Source organism: Oreochromis aureus, linkage group 10, assembly GCF_013358895.1.
Source record: "Oreochromis aureus strain Israel breed Guangdong linkage group 10, ZZ_aureus, whole genome shotgun sequence".
Lineage (NCBI taxonomy): Eukaryota > Metazoa > Chordata > Actinopteri > Cichliformes > Cichlidae > Oreochromis > Oreochromis aureus.
The window spans coordinates 17,354,639-17,375,808 of NC_052951.1; the positions used below are offsets into that span (position 1 = coordinate 17,354,639).

Consider the following 21,170-nt stretch of genomic DNA (forward strand, 5'->3'; position numbering starts at 1 on the left):
ATAAAGCAGAGCAGTCTCGCAAAGAAACAACAACCACAACATCTAGTACATGCCTCTCTGGCAGATATATGTACTGTGTCATAGAGGTTGACAGCATGTAGTGAAAGATTTCCTGTATCTGTCCTTGTGGCAGTGGAGCTGAATCAGTCTGTTAGAGAAGATGCTCCGCTGCCTGTCCAGTGGTGCAGGAGTGGTGCAGAGGGAGGTCAGGATTGTCCCTGATGGATATCGGTTTGTTCAGTGACCTCCTCTCCAACTGTCCAGTTTGCAGCCAATCAGAGAGTCAGCTTTCCTGATCAGTTGATTCAGTCTGTTGGTGTCACCAGCTCTGATGCTGCAGTGCAGTATCCACCATTTAGTTTTAGAACGGCAGAAACTTCAAGAAACTAGACTAGCATGAGCTGGATGACTGAGAACGTACACAGATACGCGTCCAACACTGATACCGATATTTGGTGATTTAAAATTCTAATATACTGACGCACAAAACATTAACAGATTTACTTTCACAGAGGGCAAAGAGGATGCCCTTATAAAAGGTCCTTATCCGATGCTTTGAAATACTCGGTTTTAACTCAAGTGATTTTAACCAAGAAGAAGTCACGTGCAAAGCCTGTACAGCGCATCTGCAAATCCACCGAGCACACAAAGAAGCCCTGAAATAACCAACACAATCCCATTCCATTAGGCCAAAAATGTGCACCCATTAAACACGGTGAGTAATGAAGGCTTCAGGAAAATGGTCAACATACTTGTCAAAAGATATGTTCTCCCCTTGAGCAATTATTTTTCCAATGTGGCAAAACCTGCACTGTATGCAGGAGGGGAAAAAAGAGCTGTCGAGTACTCTGCTACGAGTTTTAGTCACATCCATCATGCTGGTACAATGAATGAAGTGAAAGACTTTCTATTATTTATCTGCAAAGTTTAATTTATGAAGATTAATTTACAGCAATGTAGAACTATGTAAAGATGAAAGCAGTGCCCTGTTGATTTAATGCTGTGCCATGTTTTGTTTGTTTTTTAAACCATAATGATGCAAAAATGATTTAAAATGTATTTTTGAGAGCGCCACAGTGTTTCTATTGTCCCGTCTCCCTCCACTCATCCCTAACCAGTCACGACAGATGGCCGCCTGTCCCTGACACTGGCTCTGCCGGAGGTTTCTTCTTGTTAAAAGGGAGTTTTTCCTTCCCCCTATTACAGAGTTCTTGCTCATAGGGAGGTCATCTGATTGTTGGGTTTCTCTGTATTATTGTGGTGTCTTTACCTTGGAATATAAAGCAGGCTGAGGAGACTGTTGTGGTGACTTGGCGGTATATAACTAAAATTGAATTATTATAGTTCTGTTAAAGTTCAGGAAAAGGTGCATGCTTTCTATAGCAGATACGTCTAGAACTGGGCAACTTACACACACAAACACACACACACGCAAAAAGAGCAATAGTGTTTGTTCCTTCTGACATTTAGCTGCGTCAAAGCTTCAAAACTCTATCACTTTTAAAATGATTAAGACAAAAAAACTGACAACTCAGATGATGGCATTAAATTTTAATTGATGTAACTGTATTTCATTCATTTTTTTAAGTGTTTAATGTGGACGTCAGATACAGTTGAATTTATGGCTGTGATGAATCGGCTCAAAACAGCTGCCAAATAACTAGCTAATGGAAAGCGGTGCCAGACAGCCTAAAAAATGCATTGATTTAGATCAAAACAAGAATGATATAAGACCCACCCTTCAAAAACAAGGGCATTTATCCTCTAAAATCCCTCTGCAGTCAGATAAAGTTCCCTTCCTCCCTTCCTCCTTTTTTTTGCCTATTCTCCATTTTCCACAAATACTCTTTGTTTTGTATTGATGCCATTAGCAACCAAGCACCCACAATGCAACCCAATAAACTTCAAATGCTACGTGTCCTCATCACTCCCGACAGAATTGTTCTGTTTATTAGAACCAGTAAACATTTATGATGTCCAGTTTGTGTGTATTTGTCATTTCACACTTTGCTGTGTCAGGGTGTTTGAAACTATCCTTTTTATGTATTCCTCAAAGGGAGAGAAACACAATCGCAAACAGCGTTTATTGTAAACGGAGTAAAATGCACCACGTCCTCTCAGAAGCAGGACTTGACCCACTGTTGCTTAGCCAGAGGAAGTAAGCTCACGGGAAACCTAAAAGGCCGAGGGTGTGAAAGGAAGACGATGTGAAGCCTGTCCCTCCATTTCTTTGTCACGCTCTGCTGCCCTTCAATCACACGAGTGTGTACGTGTTTCAGTCTGTTCTCCTGCTCTTCACGGAGCCACAACATGACACCGAAGCAATCCACTGCGATCCATCATCCTTATCTGTCAAGCTGGTGCGTGTAGCCTGAACGGTGACACTGACCATCCATCATGTTTACCCAGCCACTCTGCATTAAATGACCAGGTGAAAGCGGTGTGAGTGGAACCTCCTTATTTAAAGCTCTTTTGTCATAAGACGCCTTGAATAAAGCTTATATTATTCTAAACAGCTTTCCTTGGGCAGGTTTAATTACCATCGCTTACTCTTTGAAATTAATTTTCGTCTTTGCATGCTCCTAGTCTGGCTCCACAGTTTTATCTAGTCTAATTTACGATAACAAACGAGTAGTTTTTATTTTAACTGGATAATGGCAATCTTTCGAGAGATAAAGAGGTTTAAATTGGTGCAATTTTGTTTTGACTTTGGGCCCTTTGCCACAACTACACACACACACAAACACACACATCAGATTTAATCTAAAAAGAAAATGAATTTCCTCAAGATTTGCCCATTTTACAACAATTAACAGGAAGGACATAGAAAAAGTCACTGAAGTTGGCTGAACGAGGCTTAATACATAAAGAAAAAAACTGAATAGACAGGAAAAAAAAAAGTTTTGTCATGACTAAGACACTCACTGGCCACTTTATTAGGTATACCTGTTCAGCTCGTAACAATCTGAAGAATGACCAGATTGCTTTGAGCTGACAGGAAGACAACAGTAACTCAAATAATCACTCATCACAACCAAGGTATTATTGCAGAAGAGCATCTCTGACTGCAGATCGACTACAAGCAACAGAAGACCACACTAGGTTAATAGGGACAACTGAGATTAAACAAAAACTTACTTGTATAGTCGGTTCAGACTGATGGTGGCGTAATGGCCAGTGGAGGATATTTTCTCGGTCCCTTGGTACCAACTGAGCATGGTTTAAACACCACAGCCTACTTGATTATTGTTGTACACCATGTCCTTCAATTTAAGACCACAGACTACCACCTTCTTATGGATACCATACCATGTCAAAAGGTCAAATCATATCAAAATGCTTTATTAAACATGACAAGGAGTCCACCGTCATCAAATGGTCTCACCATTCACCAGATCCAGGCGAACAAATTTGGGATATGGTGGAACAGAAGGCTCTCATCACAACAAATCTGCAGCAACTCTTTGAGGCTATCATGTCAATGCAGGGAAAAAAAATCTCAGAGCAATGCTTCCAGGACCTCAATGAATCTCTGACATGAAGAATTAAGGCAGCTCTGAAGGCAAAATGAGCTCCAGCCTGGTACTAACAAGTCATACGTTAAGTGTCCGCTGAGTGTAATTCATTTAGAGCCCCCCTTTTTTTTTAATTCAGTGGAGGACATCTGATTATATCTAATGCTGCGTTATATTTTGCCTCCACAGCTCAAAAGCAATTTAAGAGCAAAAGGCCCAAGAGGTTTTATTGGGAAGACTACACACTCTTTTCTTGGAACTTCCAACCACCACCTAATTTAGCCATTTGTAAAATACACAGTTAAAGGAATTTGGTATTTTAAGCTCAGTCCAAGGCTGGTGCAAGATAAAAAAGAAAATACTAAAAATACAAAATTATCCTTCCAACTCGGATTCCTTCAGCTAGTTGAATGCATTTTTATCCACAAAGCTCATGGTATGATCAACATAACTGTCCATTACTATGCAAATGAGTGCATATCACATTCATACAGTATAGTCAAGTGCATACATTTGCAGGCTTTCAAACCACAACTAGCTGCTTTTAGCTTTGAACTACAGTAAAAATGTGTCTGAGGCTAATTGCTGCTATACTGTTATCTGCGCTTTTTTTTATGGGGCTAAATCCCAGCAGGCAAACAGTAATATCGCCAAACAGAAAAGAAGCCAGACAGCCACTTGATTAGAAATTCCAAAAGCTCCCTTGGATCTGCCAATCACATGTCTGTTACCATGGAGACATGGGATGCGTACTCATAGTCAGCGGAGGGTCCCGGGCAAAAGGAGAGGTTGATTAAAGTGTGAGGCTTCCTCCGACCTTTTGCTGCTACAGAGCGTGACAACAGCGGCGGTGCTAGCACTGCTAGCTGTTCCCTGCTCTATTACAAAGGCAAGGAAAACTGAATATCTGAGTCAGCCCTGTGTTATTTTAAAATAGATATGTTTTATAGTGGCTTTAAAAAAAACAAAACATGGACAAATCTTTGAGATCTTTTTCCAAAAACACTGCATTCACAAGAAGCACAAGGTGTGCGTACATTTAAGGAAATATAAAAGATTTATTTACACAGGTGTCACAGCTATCACCTGTTCTGTTCTTAAGAAATAAAATGCAGCAGTTGGAAAAGAGAACATGCAGTGTCTGCTTCTGAAGTGGTCTTATTCACTCTTAAATACACGAAAGAAGCTGCTCAGCCGTTCCAATAAACACCAGTGGTTGTTAGGAAAAACTCTGAATACGTGTGTGTCTGTGTGTGTATACATGTACTACTTGTACTGTGGAGGCATAAATCTGTTTCACACTGTGGAGAACTGCAAAAGAAAGTATTGGCGATCAAAAGAAAGTGCCCATAATGTAGATATCTTAATAAAATGTATATTTTAGTCCAAAGATTTAGGTTTGGTCAAGTTCAGTTTATTTTTAGGGTAAGTCTTTATAGTTAGAGTGATCCTTTAGGGAACTCATAGAAACACAACTGTGTAATATATAGCAGAAATTATCACTTTCTTTACTGTTGTGATAATGATAATCAAATAGATATATACATTTTATACAGCTATATAAATTCATAGCTTTAACTATTTAAAATGACTGGGTCATTATGGTGTCACTGCAAATTTGTACGGCAATTTGAAGTTATTAATCACTTATTCAGGTATTGAGGTGACCTTTAGTTTTCAACTGTCAGCAAAAACTCCCTTTCACAATAAAAAACCTCTTGAGCTGCATTTCTAAAACAAATTTCTTTCAAAGGCCCGTCTCCATCTTTTAGCAAAACAGCAATTGCACCACTATTACAGCACAACAAAAATCAAATAAAAATGATTAACAAGAAGCTCCTAATTACTGCTCATAACTGTGAAAGAAAACATTCCTTAAATCTCACATAATCATGATTTTAAGAGTCGTTTAAATGTTAAACTGATGTGGTTCAAACGGGCGACTGTCAGGCTTTTAAGAAGAGAATATTTTACTGTATATTCTAGCAAATATCTTCTGTCTCCGCTCTGAATTATTTACTCTCTATTTTCATGACAAGTGTGAAATTCATTTGTTAACCGAGACAACAAAAACAACAACGCCACGGGGCAGGAGACGAAGCATTTTAACAGCAACCAAGGAAAGAAGGAAGTCATTAACAGGCGTGTAAAGGTAACAATTATCGTATTAATTTAGAAATAATGGAGATTTAGAGCAAAACACAGTAAAAGAAACTTCCGTTAGCTGGATAGACGACTGGAAGCCTTTATGTGGTCATGTATTAATGGTAGAAAGTCTGTTAACTAAACTAAGGTAATAGACCAGCTAAACTGCGCATTAGTTTGGCTGTAACTGTATTAGTTCTGTGATGTGTGTGACAGCACCCTCTTTATATATTATAATCACAGAGGATGCGATCTGACAAATTAGCAAAAAAAAATAAAAGACGCCAGAGCAGCTGTGGCTCAGTCCACATAACAAACTGTCCTTGGACCTGATACTGAACCCTAAAACTGCGCACAATTTATCACTAGTGTGCGTGTGTGTGTGGCAGAGTGCACCGTATGCACTGTCTTTGAGTCCCTAGTGGTGAAGTGATGGAAACACTGTGAGCATGTGTGCATAGCCTAAGGGACTGTCATTGCTCCTTATTCACTCTTGTCTTGTCTTCTTACAGCGAGCATGCCTTTGTGTGCATGCAAACTGTGTGCACTGTAAACATACCAAGACCTTTGGGGGTGATTCCACTGCACTCCAGGGGGTTGATTGCCCAGTAGTAGTACTTCAGAGTGTGCATCAGCTGCAGGACGGTGCCGATGCGGCGAATGGTGGTGTAGATGGTGGCAGTGCCGATGAACTCTGATGACAGGTATGTGTACAGGGACAGCTGGACCTGGATACACACAAAATACATTTAAACAATACACGCACAGTACGTACGTTGTCTTTATATGCGCATGCTGACGGACAAGTAGTTTGGGGAGAGAAATAAATCATCACTTTGTGTTTATGATATTCATGAAAAAAAGCAGTTTAACAGTGAAAGGACAGCCACAGCGGAAACTTCCCTCCAGTAAAAGCACCAGTGTTTTCCTGCTTTGTGTTATTTTGATGCTTCTGTGCCTGAAGCTCTTCGAGCCTCATCTGAGGAGCTACTTACTGACTCTGGCATTTGAAGCGTGCGTTCTCCAATCGCTAATTTGCTCCTTTCCTTCTTTTCTCCTTTTATGTTCCGTTTAAAAAATAAAATAAAATAAAAAATCCCCCCCTTCTATTGATATTCCACTAACCAATCCTCTCAATCGCACTTTCATAGATTGGAGCGTGCTGTACGCTCAGAAATCTCTGAGCTCATTACAGTGACCGTGACGCTAAGGACCAGCCTTAACGAGTTAGCTCTGTTTAAACGGATGAAATTAGCAGGGTGCCACTGCCTGACCATACCACATCACAGCTCATCTAAAAGGAGAGTGCACTCAGATGACTTAAATGGCCTTCATTATATTACATTTCACACATTAAGCTGTTTATCTGGTGCAATTTAAAACCATCTCAGCAGAACATACGAAAATTCTTGATCGTATTGCAACACTTTGGGCTCCGCTGCTCCAACAATGGCTTATTAAAACAAAAACAAGAAGAATATATATTCCTCCCTCTCTGAAAGGAATGTGTTTACCAGGACTGCTGGGGGAGAAACGGGCTCTTTTAAAACTGAGCAGGGGATACATTAAGAGAGACGGGCGATGTGATTCACATGTGATTTCTTCAAGTGTTTCATTAGGCTTGAACATGACCGAGGCTATTTTCGCCAATAACGAAGGTAATGATAATACACTGAGAGGTAGAAAATAATAACACTCAGCGGGAGGCAGAACGGTACAAAGGAAGTAAGATTAAAGGATTTTAAGATTTCTTGTGTGAGTCGCTGCTTAGTAGGTTTATTATGCTTGCACTGTTCTTATTGTGACCCTTCTGAATTATGATCATGTAATGAGAACTTATCGTCTTTCCTGCGGTGGCACTCAATTGCAGGTAAAAAACCAATATGCAATCACATACTTCAGTCACTTTGAATCTCTGAGATAACAGCCAAGATCAATACGCTGTATTTGTACTGTGTTGCATTCTGACATTCGCACACTCCTCTGTCTCCTGAGAAGCTTGCATAGCTTCTGTTTTTACTCCAGGATGCCATCGGCTGCACCGCTATACCCAGAGGCCAATCAGCTCTCGGGGTCAGAGGGAAGGAGACAGGGAGCCAGGAAGATTTGAGAATAAATGGAGGCAAGAGCTGAGGGGCCCTTCAGCGATGCCACATCGAGTTCAGAGTGAGGAGGAAAAGAGGAACAACACATCGCTCTCTGTCCCGAGGTCTTTTCAAATGTCACTTTTTCTTTTTGTTTCCCCTCGCTCGCGTGTTCTGTCCTTCTCCTGTGTAATGCCCCAGCCCCTCCCCCCAATGTCTTCCATCCTTGTTTATTATATTATTGTAAAGGGCAAAAGCCAGTGAGAGACATCAGCCCCTCCTTCATCTTTCTTTTATGATGTTTACATGTCTCCGTTTTTTTCTGAATTCAGACCAAACCTAGAGTACACATTAATCAGAAAAAACAGTCCCTCTTGCTTTCTTTTTATGTTTTATGTTCTTCCCTCCGCCGGTTATCTTTTACAGGCCTCCAGACCTTTATTTTCTTTGCAGCAAGGTCATGTAAAACACACTCGCACACAATTTTAGGAGATGCCTGAAAATAAACAGACCTTGGCGGGGGTGTGTATCCAGATGGCAGCGTTGAAGAGGACATGGTCACAGAGCTGTTTGAGGAGTGGCGCTCCATGAGGTAAACCATCCAGATACTTGGCAAAGGACAGGAACTGCTCGAGCACTGCCCTGGTGATGTGGACCCGTGAAGACTAGGAAAAGAGCACGCAATTGTGAGTTGAAGCTGATAAAAAAAACAATCCCTTTTCCTCAAATTCTTAAAAACTGACCAAGGGTGATACATATATCTCTAAAGAACAATTCCCAGGGTTAGTTACTGACATTTCAGTAAGAAACACAATGCAGGTAAAAAGAACGGGCTCAGAAAAGCAGGGTCTACATTCAAAAAGAGCATTACAGCTACCACATCAGCAAAGCCAAACACTGTTATTTAAATTATTATTATTAACGTTTTATTTGCTGTCATCCTACAGTACAGCCAGTGTAACCACGGATACAGCCAATCATCTTGCTGAATGACGCATTTTAATACATAATTTTAGGTACCTAAGCTAGAGGTCAACACAGGTCTCAGGTAATTAATTTACACCATCTGTTTTGTTAAGAAGTGTGCATATGATATCGCTGTCTCTTTCCTCTGCACATTTCAATCTTCGCACAACAACCTCTAATACCTATAAATATGTTGAAAATTCAGTTAAAAAACTCAACAAAGTACAGCACTGCACCGAGGCCTTGAGACAACGCTCCTTTCTTTACATTTTCTAGAAGAACGGGAAACATATACACAACTAAATCATATTCTAACAAGCTTGAAAGTCAATATTTGATATGACCACCTTATTAGCACAGCCTGAACTCTCTTAGGTAAGCTTTCCTGTAATGTCTTTAAGCAGTCATCAGGAATAGTTCTCCAGGCTTCTTAAAGGACATTCAAAGCTCTTTTATGCTGCCTTTTGTTCTGTTCTTTGTCAATATGATCCCACGCTGCTTTAGTAATATTGTGGTCTGAGCTCTGGGGAGGCCAATCCATGACCGACAGTGTTTCAGTGTGTTTTTCTATCCAGGTATGCTTTTATTAGATTGGCGTTTGGGATCATTATCATGCTGAAATGTTTTCAGCATGAAAAAGATGTTGCAGATGGTACTGCATGGTAAAAGTCTCCAGCGTGTTTTACAGATAGCTGTAGACACTGCTGTACCTCTCTCCTGACTTCACATATTGGTGACAATTTGAGTCAAAATTTTAAATTTGGATTCATCACTCCATAACACTTGTCGCTGATTTTCAGTCCCAATTATTCTAGTGTAATTTAGCATATCTCAGCCTTCCCCACCCATTTCTCTTCCTTAAGTATGGCTTCTTGACAGCCACTCTTCCACTGAGACCATTTCTGATGAGGCTTCAGTGAACAGTAAATGGATCAACTTAAGATCCAGATACATCTCTCAGGTGCTGTGGCAGATCTTTGCTGGATTTTGTCCTATTTCTTAAGGACCTGACTCACATAATGTTCATCTGCTGTATGATTTTCAGGCCTGCCACTTCTGCTTTTGTGCTCCACTAGTCCATTTTCCTCTCACTAAGTTGCACATGCAGTATAATGTGGAAATATGCCACGTTATTGGCTAATAGCTCTCTGGAAATTAACTAACTAACTAATAAGACTATTTTATGTCAAATTTATCTTTGAAATTTACAGATTCAACAACAGAAATGGGAAACAAATTATGTGTTTTGTGACAGGCTGCTAGTAACTAAGTGCTAAATTTGCTGAATTGTGTGTCATGTGTAGACACAACACTGGTTTATCTCGTGATTCATAGGTACACTAACAAACAAAAGCATTTCTCTGAAGATGGTCAGATACAAGGACTGGACTGAAAATGAGTGAAAAAGCAGCCAATGTCCAAATAAAAACTTTGAAAGACCTTCATGCAAACATGTATATAAGGAATGTTGGGCTCATTAGAAGCAAAACATAAAGAAAAGACAGGTGGCTTAAGACTTTTGCACAGTTTTTTAATACTGATGAAATGCAATCAACATTGCAATAAATTTGACCTTTAATATCACACTGAACAAAATAAAAGAAGCGCCTGTCAGTATAGCCCAAAACATTTTAACAAAACCACAAATGACAAAAATATGGTTGCATTACACCGCATCAGGTTTAAATAGCTACATACATATAAGCTACCTAGCAGATAATACAGCGGAATGTAAGTAAAGCATGATAGAAACCCCTGATAAACTTAATGGAGCTCAAATATAATGCAAACTCTTTCCTGGAGGCTTTTGTACTGACCTTCTCGAGCAGGTATCCGATCACCAGAAAGCCTTTACCGCCCAGCATTTGCTCCTGCATGGCCACTGAGCTTTTCAGCAGCTCCACCAGGAATGCCAGCAGAGTAGCACTGCAACATAAGCACACACCAGCAATGCTGCACTGAAATCACTACTGGACAAAAACATGTTTACTATTGCAGGCAAGACGATCCATGTCGTGTTCGCTTCATCACTCTTCAGACCCACATTCACATACCCCAACATATATTTTTAATAAGCAAGGTGCTTTGCTGTTTCTTATTGTCATTTCCTTGATGATATTTTTTAAAATAATCAGACTGCAAATAATACGATGTGGAGAAGCTGCCCGATACTGGATGTAACTGGATTAATATTCATGAGATGGGGCGGTTTAGGGGAATCTTGCAGCGAGGAAAACACGTTGACTTTCTAAAACACCTCGCTCTTCCTCCTTTTACTCTCTGTAATCGGTTATTTTGTAGCCTGCAGCACAACCGAGGTTATTCTTTTAAAAGGAAGACAACTCTCCCACATACAACATTTACCTTTCTCTAATCTCACCTATTGTCTATATTTACTTCTTCTCATTTTCCCTAGTTTGTTTCGGGGTCCCTACCAGGATCAGCTGCAGCACTGCATAGCAAACAAAACATGTAATTTTTTGAAGCTTCAGCCTGATTTCCTCTGCTGGAAAAGAAAAAATGGTGCAGTTGATATCAGTGCTCTTCAGACAGCCATCAGGTTCTCTGTATTTATGCAGATGACTCACCAGACAGTGGTATCCACACTGCTGTCATTGAGCTGCTTGTAGTCCAGCTGAGCAAAGAGAGGGAACAGGACCTGTATGCCTCCTATAGAGTGAATGGCACTGTGGATGGAGTGGGTAACAATAGCCTTCACATCCTGTGGGTTGGAAAAAAGACTGTTAGCACTGACTTTATTTGACATGTTCACACAGTAAAAATCACACACTCACTTCACTGCTATTAAAGAGCAAACAGCTCTCATATGCAGACTTAACAAGAGAAAATGTTGCAGACATTGTTCGCCACTACAGGGTTATTCCACATATGGTAATTTAAGACTTGCTTCTTTTCACACACACATTTAGTGCATCTATTGTTTTGTTTTTTTAAAGACTGGTTTTAGATCCCACAGAGACAAATTGAAACAATTTACTTCAAAATAATTTTAATTATCTCAAAACGGAGCATTTCCTTAGGGCTATAAATGGTACCTGTGTACCACTTTAAGCTGTTTTAACCCACTGAACTAAAGTCATGAAAAAGGCAACTGCAAGACCTCCCTTAACTAAATTAACTGGATGAAAAAAACAGGACTCCCTTTGTGCCCTCATAATTATAAAATGGAGAATTTGCTGTCTGAATGGTCGGTGCATTTTTCACACACTGTGCAACTGAGGGAATTCTCAGAAATCAGGAGATTTTTTTTAAAGAAAAGAAAAGAAAAGAAAAGAAAAGCGCCACTGGTTGAGCAGACCTCCATCAACCTTGAAAGATATTTGCTTAAACATAACTACAAGCAGTATCCTTCAAAGAGGGTTAAACTAAGATCTAAGAGTCCTGTCAAAATAAAATCTGTTTTATATATTTTCTTAAATATCATATCAGCTATAATATCTTATACTGAGGAAATCCCTTATATCTACAGTACTCCAAGCAAGGTAAATACCACTTATTTTTCACAAATGCAATTGAGGCGAGTGTGAGTCAGCCTATGAAAAACTAGCACGATAATCACACTGAGCAATCACTTCATTCCACTTCAGTCATTCATATATGCATTACTAAACACATCAAGAGCTGTGGGCTGTGATTTAGAGCGAGCTCTCTCAGAAGAAACAAGCCAAACTAACCTGTAGCATGAGTGCGTGCGGTGAGTGGACGAAGATGGAAGGGTTTTCCCTGGGCGACGACTCCAGGCAGAGCTGGGCATCCGTTGCCTTGGCGTTGTAGGTGAAAGAGATGGAGCTGGCCAGCTTTCCATCATACAACACCTGCTTGTGGTGCTCAGCCAAGTGGATGTCGCTCTCGGACTTGAACTTGAAAGTGCTCTGCAGTGGCGGTGTAGGTGGAGGAAGAAGAAGATGTCAAGGGTTGTGTGAGAAAACCGTTGAATCAGACAGACAAATGACTTTCCCCGAGACGACAGAAGCGCGCCTCTGTGTGCACAAGTTCAACACCCAAAATGGAGTCTGCTTAATTGCAGCATGAGCCGTGTGTAAACAACACAGCATTAGCTTAATGAACACAGCGCTAACCCGGGCACTAATTCAATTAGCCCAGAATAAGAGATGGATGGGGGAGCGGATGTGTGGGAGAGGAGCGCTCGGAGATCCAAATTTATCTCTCTCTTTGTAGTCCACCAACACCAAACACACAAGAGAGAAGGGAAACATTATTTACATTTATCCCACAAAAAAAAAAACAAAAAAACCCACACAGCCTGAAATCTAAAATAGCTTTACTTTGGATCATTTTCTCACTTTTCTGTTCCTCCACTGACATTATGGACGAATGTAACACAGCAGTATGTTGAAACCAGGACACGCTGTCTAAAGATAGACACATTTCTTTAGTCCACGCACAAATTGTAGGAACTGTAGGTTGCACTTCATCTGTATCTATATCCGTCTATCTGCACAGGTCTCTGGGTTCATGTGTCCTGCAGCAGTGCTGCTACACACAAAGTATAAAGCCCAGCAGATGAAAGGCCAGCGGACTGCTCTGCCACCCTCTGCAGCAGCTCTAGGCGGGGGCCGCTCTCCCCCTTCAAGCGTCTGGGTCCCCAGGTACCTCACTCAGCCTGACTGCACAGGAAAGCCGCGGGCCGCTGACAGACCTGCAGGCCCGTCTTCTTCTAAACCTTTCATCTGAGGTCTACCGTAAAAAAAGAAAAAAATTGCCCTGAGCAGTTTTAACCATGCACCACTAAATGTAACATCCTTATTTCCGTCCAAGGGCTGAATACAAATTTACACTAAACCTTCTCTGATTCAGTTCCGAGAAACACAAAACGCTTCCTTGCATGGACACGCAAAGAGGAGCCAGGAGAGGCCACTAATCTGCATCTAAAGCCACTTTTCACACAGTCTTCACAGCACAGCATTGTTTGCAAGAGTAATTAATGGTAATTACAGCATGCTTCTATTTTCTGAATTAAGAAGATATTACTTTAGTCAGATACGGGAGCCGATGACCCCGTGTTAAACAGCTCCTCTGTGAAGCAGCGTGTGTTAATAAGCTTATCTGTTAAAAATTGCCTCAAATTCTGCAATAATCCTTCACAATCACTAATAAAAAGCCTCTTCAGTTTATTTTGGAGTGGGCCCTACAAAGTACTGTATAGCCTGAATGTGAAATTAATGCACTTATTAGGATGCAGATTTTTTGCAGCGTCAGCCCGTTTATTGTGCTGTACTTACAAGGTGTGTGTGTATGTATAGACGCATCTCCTTTAAATGTGAGCTTGCATTCAGGTTGCCATAGTAAAAAGGGGGAAGGCGTGCTGCTGAAAGCGTGAAAGATCTCTGCTGACTCTTCAAAGTACGAAGACATAAGGGGATATCCGTCAGGTGGAAGGAGGAACATGCATTAAAGCGCGGGTTTTTACATATGTAAAGCCTTACACGGCTGCACTTAAAAACATGTGTCCCCTCACACCGAGAGGAATGAAAGCGACAACTCTTGCCTTTTTCGCACCTGACAGATGCAGATACGACATGGCCTGCAGTGATAACGGCGCACGAGCCCGTGCACGCGCGCTTAAACCATTCAGCTCATCCTTCGCCTGCCTGCAACTCCAGACAGTTTACTGAATGACGGCCAACTCTTCAGGATGAGAATTCCAGCATCTGACAGAAATGCTGCCTGACTTATTATGGAAGCTATTTATAAAAAAATAAATAAATAAATCTAGGACTGGCTATCTGAAAATATTCAAAACTAAATGTCAACTCTAAACACTTTCTAAAACGGAATTAGAGCAAAAATATCAGAAATCTACCAAGATGGAGCCAGCGTTAGTCACACATGTTAATCTGCACAGAAATCCATTATTAGGGTATAGAATTATCTAAAGGTTCAACATTAACAACTCACACCACAAAAAAAGACTGTGAATGTCACTATAATGAAACATATGAGACGTACACACAACAACACACGCAGGCGCACAATGCAGGTGTCCAGATACATACTCGCATGGTTCATTAATTAAGTTGTGGCCAGATTGCTGGCAGAGCTCTGCAACGAGGACATCTGGACCTCTGATAAACAGCGTAACCAGTGACATATTCAACGCATGAGTGGCAGGACATATACAGAACACACACATACACACGCAGAGGAAGATAAAATGACACCAGAGCTTCCTTTCAACCGTGGCCCGCACAGAAAAACAAGACGTTATGTCCCGTCTTCTTCCGTCATTAGGAGAGCATGGAAGTGCTGAACTGCGCATGCAGACATTTAGCACAAACAGCGTGTCAGCCATCATAAGCCTCGTCCAACCAGAACACCACGCGCACCCTCACTGTGCTAAAGCAGAGTGTCTGTCTGCTTCCTGCTCCTCATTACTGAACAGTAACACTGACAGTGGCTGGGACTAAGGAGCCAAATACGGCTGCGTGCACACATACTGTGTGTATATATGTGGATACAGTTCGACTAAACACAGATTAGGCAAAACCCAAGAAGCAACTTATAACACACACACATACGTCCACATCTGCGTGAAGCCATGGGAACGAGGACCGACCTACATTCGAGTTAAGACAGGAAGCTGTGTGACACAAACTGAGTCCCACTGGCGTTCCTCCTTTGGCCGAGCGAAAAGCCCACGCACTTGTCATTACAATGCCAGCGCCGAGGCCTGTGGCTTTAAAACAACTGAGCCATTTAATGGTCTCTTCTGGGCATCTGAGAAGCCCATTCTAAGCCATGCAGAGAGGCAATCATCTGACTGATCAGCCTCAGGAAACTGTGGGCTGTGACAGAGAGAGGAATCAGTATTCATGGCAGAGAAACAGCAAACCCCATGCATGCGATCATTAGGAGGAGCTCAAGAGAAGTCTAGTCTATCAAATGCCTCGATGATTAAAAGAAAAAAGGAAAGGTGCAAAGGCCACGTGTATGATTCAGCGCTCGTATATGAGAGACAGCTCTAACTCCTGCATTCTATATACTGCATCTTTCCCCGTCAGCGTCACACTGACAAGTTCAAATCCTTCACCGGTGCGCCTGTGGTTTCGCTTTCAGGCCGGCCAGATCTTTACTGCATCCCATTCACCTGTTCTCCTTCCCCCAGATCGCTCATGTATCCACACAGCTGCCATCTAATACATGCAAACATGCCAAAGAAAAAAATGATTTAAAAGAACAAAATCTGATTAAGGATATGTTCTTTCTAATAAGCAGCTGAAATCCCAGCAGCAGTTGTTTTTCACATCAGCTGCCTTATCCCCGTGACGACTCGCGGCTTTTAAAATTCTGACATCTTTGGACACCTTCATAAACAAGTCGTAAGTGGCCTGAGGCGTGCAAGTGTGCCAAAACAAGAAGCAGACAGCTGGCAAGTCATCTCAGCTGCCACTGATAGCCAGACCAAAAGGCAGAAACGGTGATTTCTAGAGCAATCAGAGCTCAACACCCAACATTGTGAAGCCTGATTTGAATAACTTTAATAACCACAGGAACACAAAGTCCTAAAAAACCAAAAAAAACACTTAAGTTAAAATGTGACATGTATGGATAGTTCTGTATTTGCTTTTTGGGCCTTTTTATCCTCAAGGAAATGAGCGCAAATTTAAAAAAAAAAAAAAAAAAAAACTAGGTGTATGAGTAAATCTAGGCAGTCAAAAAGCTCACGGAGAAGGAAGGCAGATGAACTCAAGCTGTACAACATCATCAGCTGCTGAGAAGTTAAAATAGGAGTCTTCACAAACTGATATTGATGACACTAAAACTGACAGAAGCACGATTCATCAAATGGAAAAACTCCTGCACCTTTTAGATTACATTACTGATGACCTCTATCAGAAAGCCTGGCTTTGAACAATAACTTGTGATGTATATTTTTACATTTAATTTTTTAAGATGTGCCTTTTCTATACTGGATTAAACTTGGTATTATTGCTAAAAATGTGTACACATGTTTTTTACCTGCTTTGAAGTTACAGCTTCACACATTAGAGCAGATAAATGTTTGAAGTGCCTAAAAAAATGTTCTTATTTAAAATACTACTTCTAATTGGCCCATTAAACACACTTCATATTCTAGTACTGGGATGAAGTACTTCATAATGTCTTCAACAAGGTCCTGAAAACACTGCTCAGAGATTTTGGTCCATATTGACATGATAGCTCCACGAGCTGAATCTCTCGTTTCACTACATCCCAAAGGTGCCCGACTGGGTTGAGATCTGGTGACTGTGGAGGCCATTTGAGTGCACTGTCATGTTCAAGAAACCAGTTGAAAATGATTTGGTATATTATCCTGCTGGAAGCAGCGATCAGTAGATGGGTACGCTGTGGTCATACAGGGATGGACGTGGTCAGCCACAATACTCTGTGGGGCTTTGTTTAAACCATGCTCGCTTGGTACCAAGTGTGCCAAGAAAATATGCTCCACACCATTACCCCTCCACCAGCCTGAACTCTTGGCACAAGGCAGGATGCACCCATGCTTTCATGTTGTTTACATATTCTGACCCTACCATACACATGCATACATTTTGACTGCGGTCGTGAGTTCTCAGAATCGGCTCTTTGAGCACAAGAATGACAACATCACGTAGCGTAAGTCTGATAACATCATGGAGAAGCTCGCGGCTCTCCAACAGGAGATTGAGTGACCAGTGTTGGACTGTTAGAACAGCTTTGAAATTCATATGAGTTGTTCGCAGTAAAGTTAAAACCACCATCACTTCATGCGGATACCCCTTCGGCGCCAGCTGCGGTCTCAAGGCTGGAGCTGTACAACAACACCCTGATAACGACTGTGTTGAGACTGTTCTTCCCATTCTATGCAAGGCCACCTGGGTTGGCTGGAAGACTGTTTACTTAGCCTGGCAGGGTGAAGGACACTGTCTCAGCTGAACTCTGGACACACACATACACACGCACACAGACATATATACACATGCAGATGTACACTCATCCCCCCTCCCCCTCCAAACGCCTTCGACGCTTATTCCCTCCGATGCTGACGGTGGATCATGGAGACCAGCGCATAGGCTGCAGGCCCGGATGTACTGTCTACATCGGCTGTCTCTCACCCTTTACCCACCCCTGTTGCTTGTCATGTGTTTCTTTGGTGTATTAGAGTTTTTTCATGTGCTATGTGCAGAGGTGTTTTTTCTGTTCTCAAACTGATCTCCTGTTGGAGCTCAGTCTGGGGGAGTTATTTTTTCTCCTTATCTTTCCTCATGTTGTGCTTTTCCATGTTATACCCTCTGACCTGTCTTCCCATGTGATGTTTGTGTAATGTATGTATGGTCGGAAGGGTAAGACGGCGCTGGCACGGCTGGCAGCCTTAATCCAATTTCCCTCGGGATGAATAAAGTATGATCAATCAATCAATCAATCAATCAATCACAACAGACAAGGAGACTCATAAAAACCAGATGTTTTTCCAAGCTTCTATCCAGTGTTGGTTTTGTAGCCTCAGCTTCTTCTTCTTAGTTTTTTTTAGTTCAACCCTGCATTTAACTTTAAAATAGTGCAATTATTAAGATTTGTGGTCGGTGGTAAGGCCCCAATATTTCAAGATCGCCTTGATTTATGATATTACATATGATCAAACACCGTTATTGTTGGCGTTTAAATCAGCACACAGCAGCAGGTACCAGTGCACAGTGCAGACTTTGATGATACAGGTAAAATCCTCAGGTTATAAACAACAATGTGAATGAAAACAGAAAGCATATAGAAACATTAAATAATAGTCAGGTGGCCGGGATTTTCTAACTGTGACACTGAAGCACTGCAAAGCATTTGGAGAACATGTGCTATAGTGGTGATAAGCACGGATGCGGGCGCTATCTCACCTTGTATCCTGGGCCGAGCTGGTGAATAGCAAAAATCTGAGCTGGGTTGAGAGCTTCACTGAAAACGTAAATGGCTCCCAGCTGACCGCAGAACACCCTGTTAGCATCTGCTGTCTCTGATGAACCCAGGAAACACTTGTCGTAACTCTGAAGGAAAGACAGAGCACGAGATAATGTTACCTTTCAGACATAATCAAACAGAAATGTAATCAGCAAAATCAACAGTTTGGAGAAAAATAATATGTTTTGAAGTTTTCTGATCTTTACAGTGATCTGAAAGACAGATATGGTTCATTTTGAGTCATAAGATCTCTGAAGCAATAAACAGTGGATGGTGGAAAACAGATAAACCTTTGATAGCTGCTGGTTCCTAATCGCTCGGTCCCAACTCTACTCTCACCTGCTATTACATTTGTCCCGTTCGCTCTCATAGGCCTTATCACAATGAAATCTTTACTCCTCTGCCTTTTTTCAAAATGAGGACAAACGTTTTATCTTCGGCCCTCGGGACCAAACAAACCCCGATAGCGTCGACGTTTTCCGAGACCCTTGCTTTCAAGTCTCTGAATGAGCTGCGTGAACACCAAAACCCTCTCCCTCAGTTTCTTACAACGACGCCAACCTTCAATACTGGCAGCAATGTCAGAAGCTGGCCAGGATGGAAGGGGAACAAAGGCCGCGCAGCTACCTGTCACCTGCTAAATGGAAAAGTTGGAAGTTGGAGTTTGGGTGAGCTGTGTTGGAAAGAGGCCCAAGGACAACTTTGTTCCTGCTGACAAATGCAGAGGGCAAACCTCAAATGTCTGCCAATATCACAACAGGAGAGAGGTGTGAAGTAGAGCCAGACCTGTACTGGATTTCTGACAGTGCTGCGGAAATCCTTATTTTGAAGGTAAATCTATTTTTTTAAGCAATCGTCAAATAGAAGCAGCTGAATAATAAACTCCACGTTCATAATCAACTGTGCACGCTACCACGTAAATCCACGGCAAACAACATCAGCGCCCTTACATCGTTGGTGTTGACATGCCAGGCCATGTCACCATAGGAGACCAGCTGACCGTTCACATAGCAACGGATCTCAGAGTTCCTCCAGCGGTTGTAGATGTGGACGATGCTGATCATATACCACTGAAAAATTGAAAAAACACATTAAAATAAAACACACACACGCGGGCGCGCACACACAAGATGATTAATCAAGACAAGAAAAGCATCGCTGCACCAAATTATCAAAACAAGAACTAAATGTTCTTTGTTTTACCCGAGGCTTTTATATTTGTGGGAGTTCTTCAGAACTGTTTCGTGACGACTGAGACCTTTCTCGTTTTGGTTTTTTCGTTTTTATATACAACCAGAACGATATTTTAATTGATTTTATTCCTCTGCCTCTGCTCTCACCTTGGCTATTACTGACAGTTGTTTGTCCATCAGACGCATTACATCCAAACCCTCAGGGCTGAATTTAAACTAAACTGAAACTTAGTGAAAAGGTGACGCATTCATACTGAGAACTGAGGAACAAGGCACCGGCCTTGGCGTATAATGTTTACTGCTACGGGGGTCGGGCGGTCCACAGTGATGACACCCGAGCAGCACAGGACTGTGCTGCAATTGCACTTTTTTGGATTTCCTATTTTTATACCTCATCTGCTTTCAAAATGCAGAGCGAGTTATAGCCTGTTGTCATGTGTTTGTTGAGGTGTTGAGCTGTGACAGCAGAGAGGAAAACCATGAGTGAAACCAACAACGACAAAAAACACAAAAAATGGCTCACAAGTTAGGCAAATAAAAGCAGATAATTTGCTTTTTTTATTCTAATTTTTTTTCCTTTTGCTTCTCGGAGGGGGTGAAGGGATCTCTTGGGGTTGCAAGTAATAGAAGGAAAAACACTGTCAGCCTTGATTGCTCCAAAATATCTGGTACACTGATGTTGTTGATTTGGACATTGGCTCTGTTGGTGGCTGAATGCATCATACAGACTACTAAGCTACTGTAAAAGCAAACCTGTTGAAGCCTGTGGTGAACAAAATGTGTTACCTACACCTTTGCACTTGTTATTTAATAAACACAAACTATTGAAAGATATTGACAAAAGCCTCCTGCTGTATCCACTACTGTATGTTTTCATCAAGACTTTATTTTATTTCCTAGCTTAGTGAAAATTCATATCTTTGTAATACAGAGAATACTCACTCTAACTGCCCTCTACTTTAGCTCACTATAAGAAGGTCAGCTAACATGAATTACTACAGTGTTGAACTCATTTACACACCAGAACGCTTTCTGTTCTCTCTCTTTTTTCACTTTGCCCACCTTTATAGTGTATGGCTACAGCAATATGCTTGTGTGCCTTCATTAGAAAGCATCTTCCCTGGTGATAATACACACAGGTTCCCTGGAGAGAGACTGCAATGGGGAACAGGAGTGCAGAGGGGAGGTAATTTTGCAGGTGCATGTATACATGGGGAGTAGGGAGCACAATGTGCGCGCTGCCAGCGTTCAGTCTCTCGTACACGCATGCACACACGCATTAACGCATGTACACGACAAGGCAAAACGCTGTGAGACAC

General features: G+C 41.5%; 1 protein-coding gene across 6 annotated transcripts in view; it reads right to left on the reverse strand.

The window, feature by feature from the left end:
• The window catches only part of nbeaa (neurobeachin a), a 108,205-nt gene that overhangs the window by 43,988 nt on the left and 43,047 nt on the right, over positions 1-21,170 (reverse strand). For all 6 annotated transcript variants that reach the window (XM_039618700.1, XM_039618702.1, XM_039618701.1 and 3 more), the window contains exons 7-13: positions 19,609-19,728; positions 18,598-18,744; positions 12,406-12,603; positions 11,299-11,432; positions 10,528-10,636; positions 8,257-8,409; positions 6,220-6,388 (exon numbers count right to left, since the gene is read on the reverse strand). In XM_039618700.1, the coding sequence (XP_039474634.1) occupies positions 6,220-6,388; positions 8,257-8,409; positions 10,528-10,636; positions 11,299-11,432; positions 12,406-12,603; positions 18,598-18,744; positions 19,609-19,728 (1,030 nt within the window). The remainder of the gene's footprint in view (positions 1-6,219; positions 6,389-8,256; positions 8,410-10,527; positions 10,637-11,298; positions 11,433-12,405; positions 12,604-18,597; positions 18,745-19,608; positions 19,729-21,170) is intronic.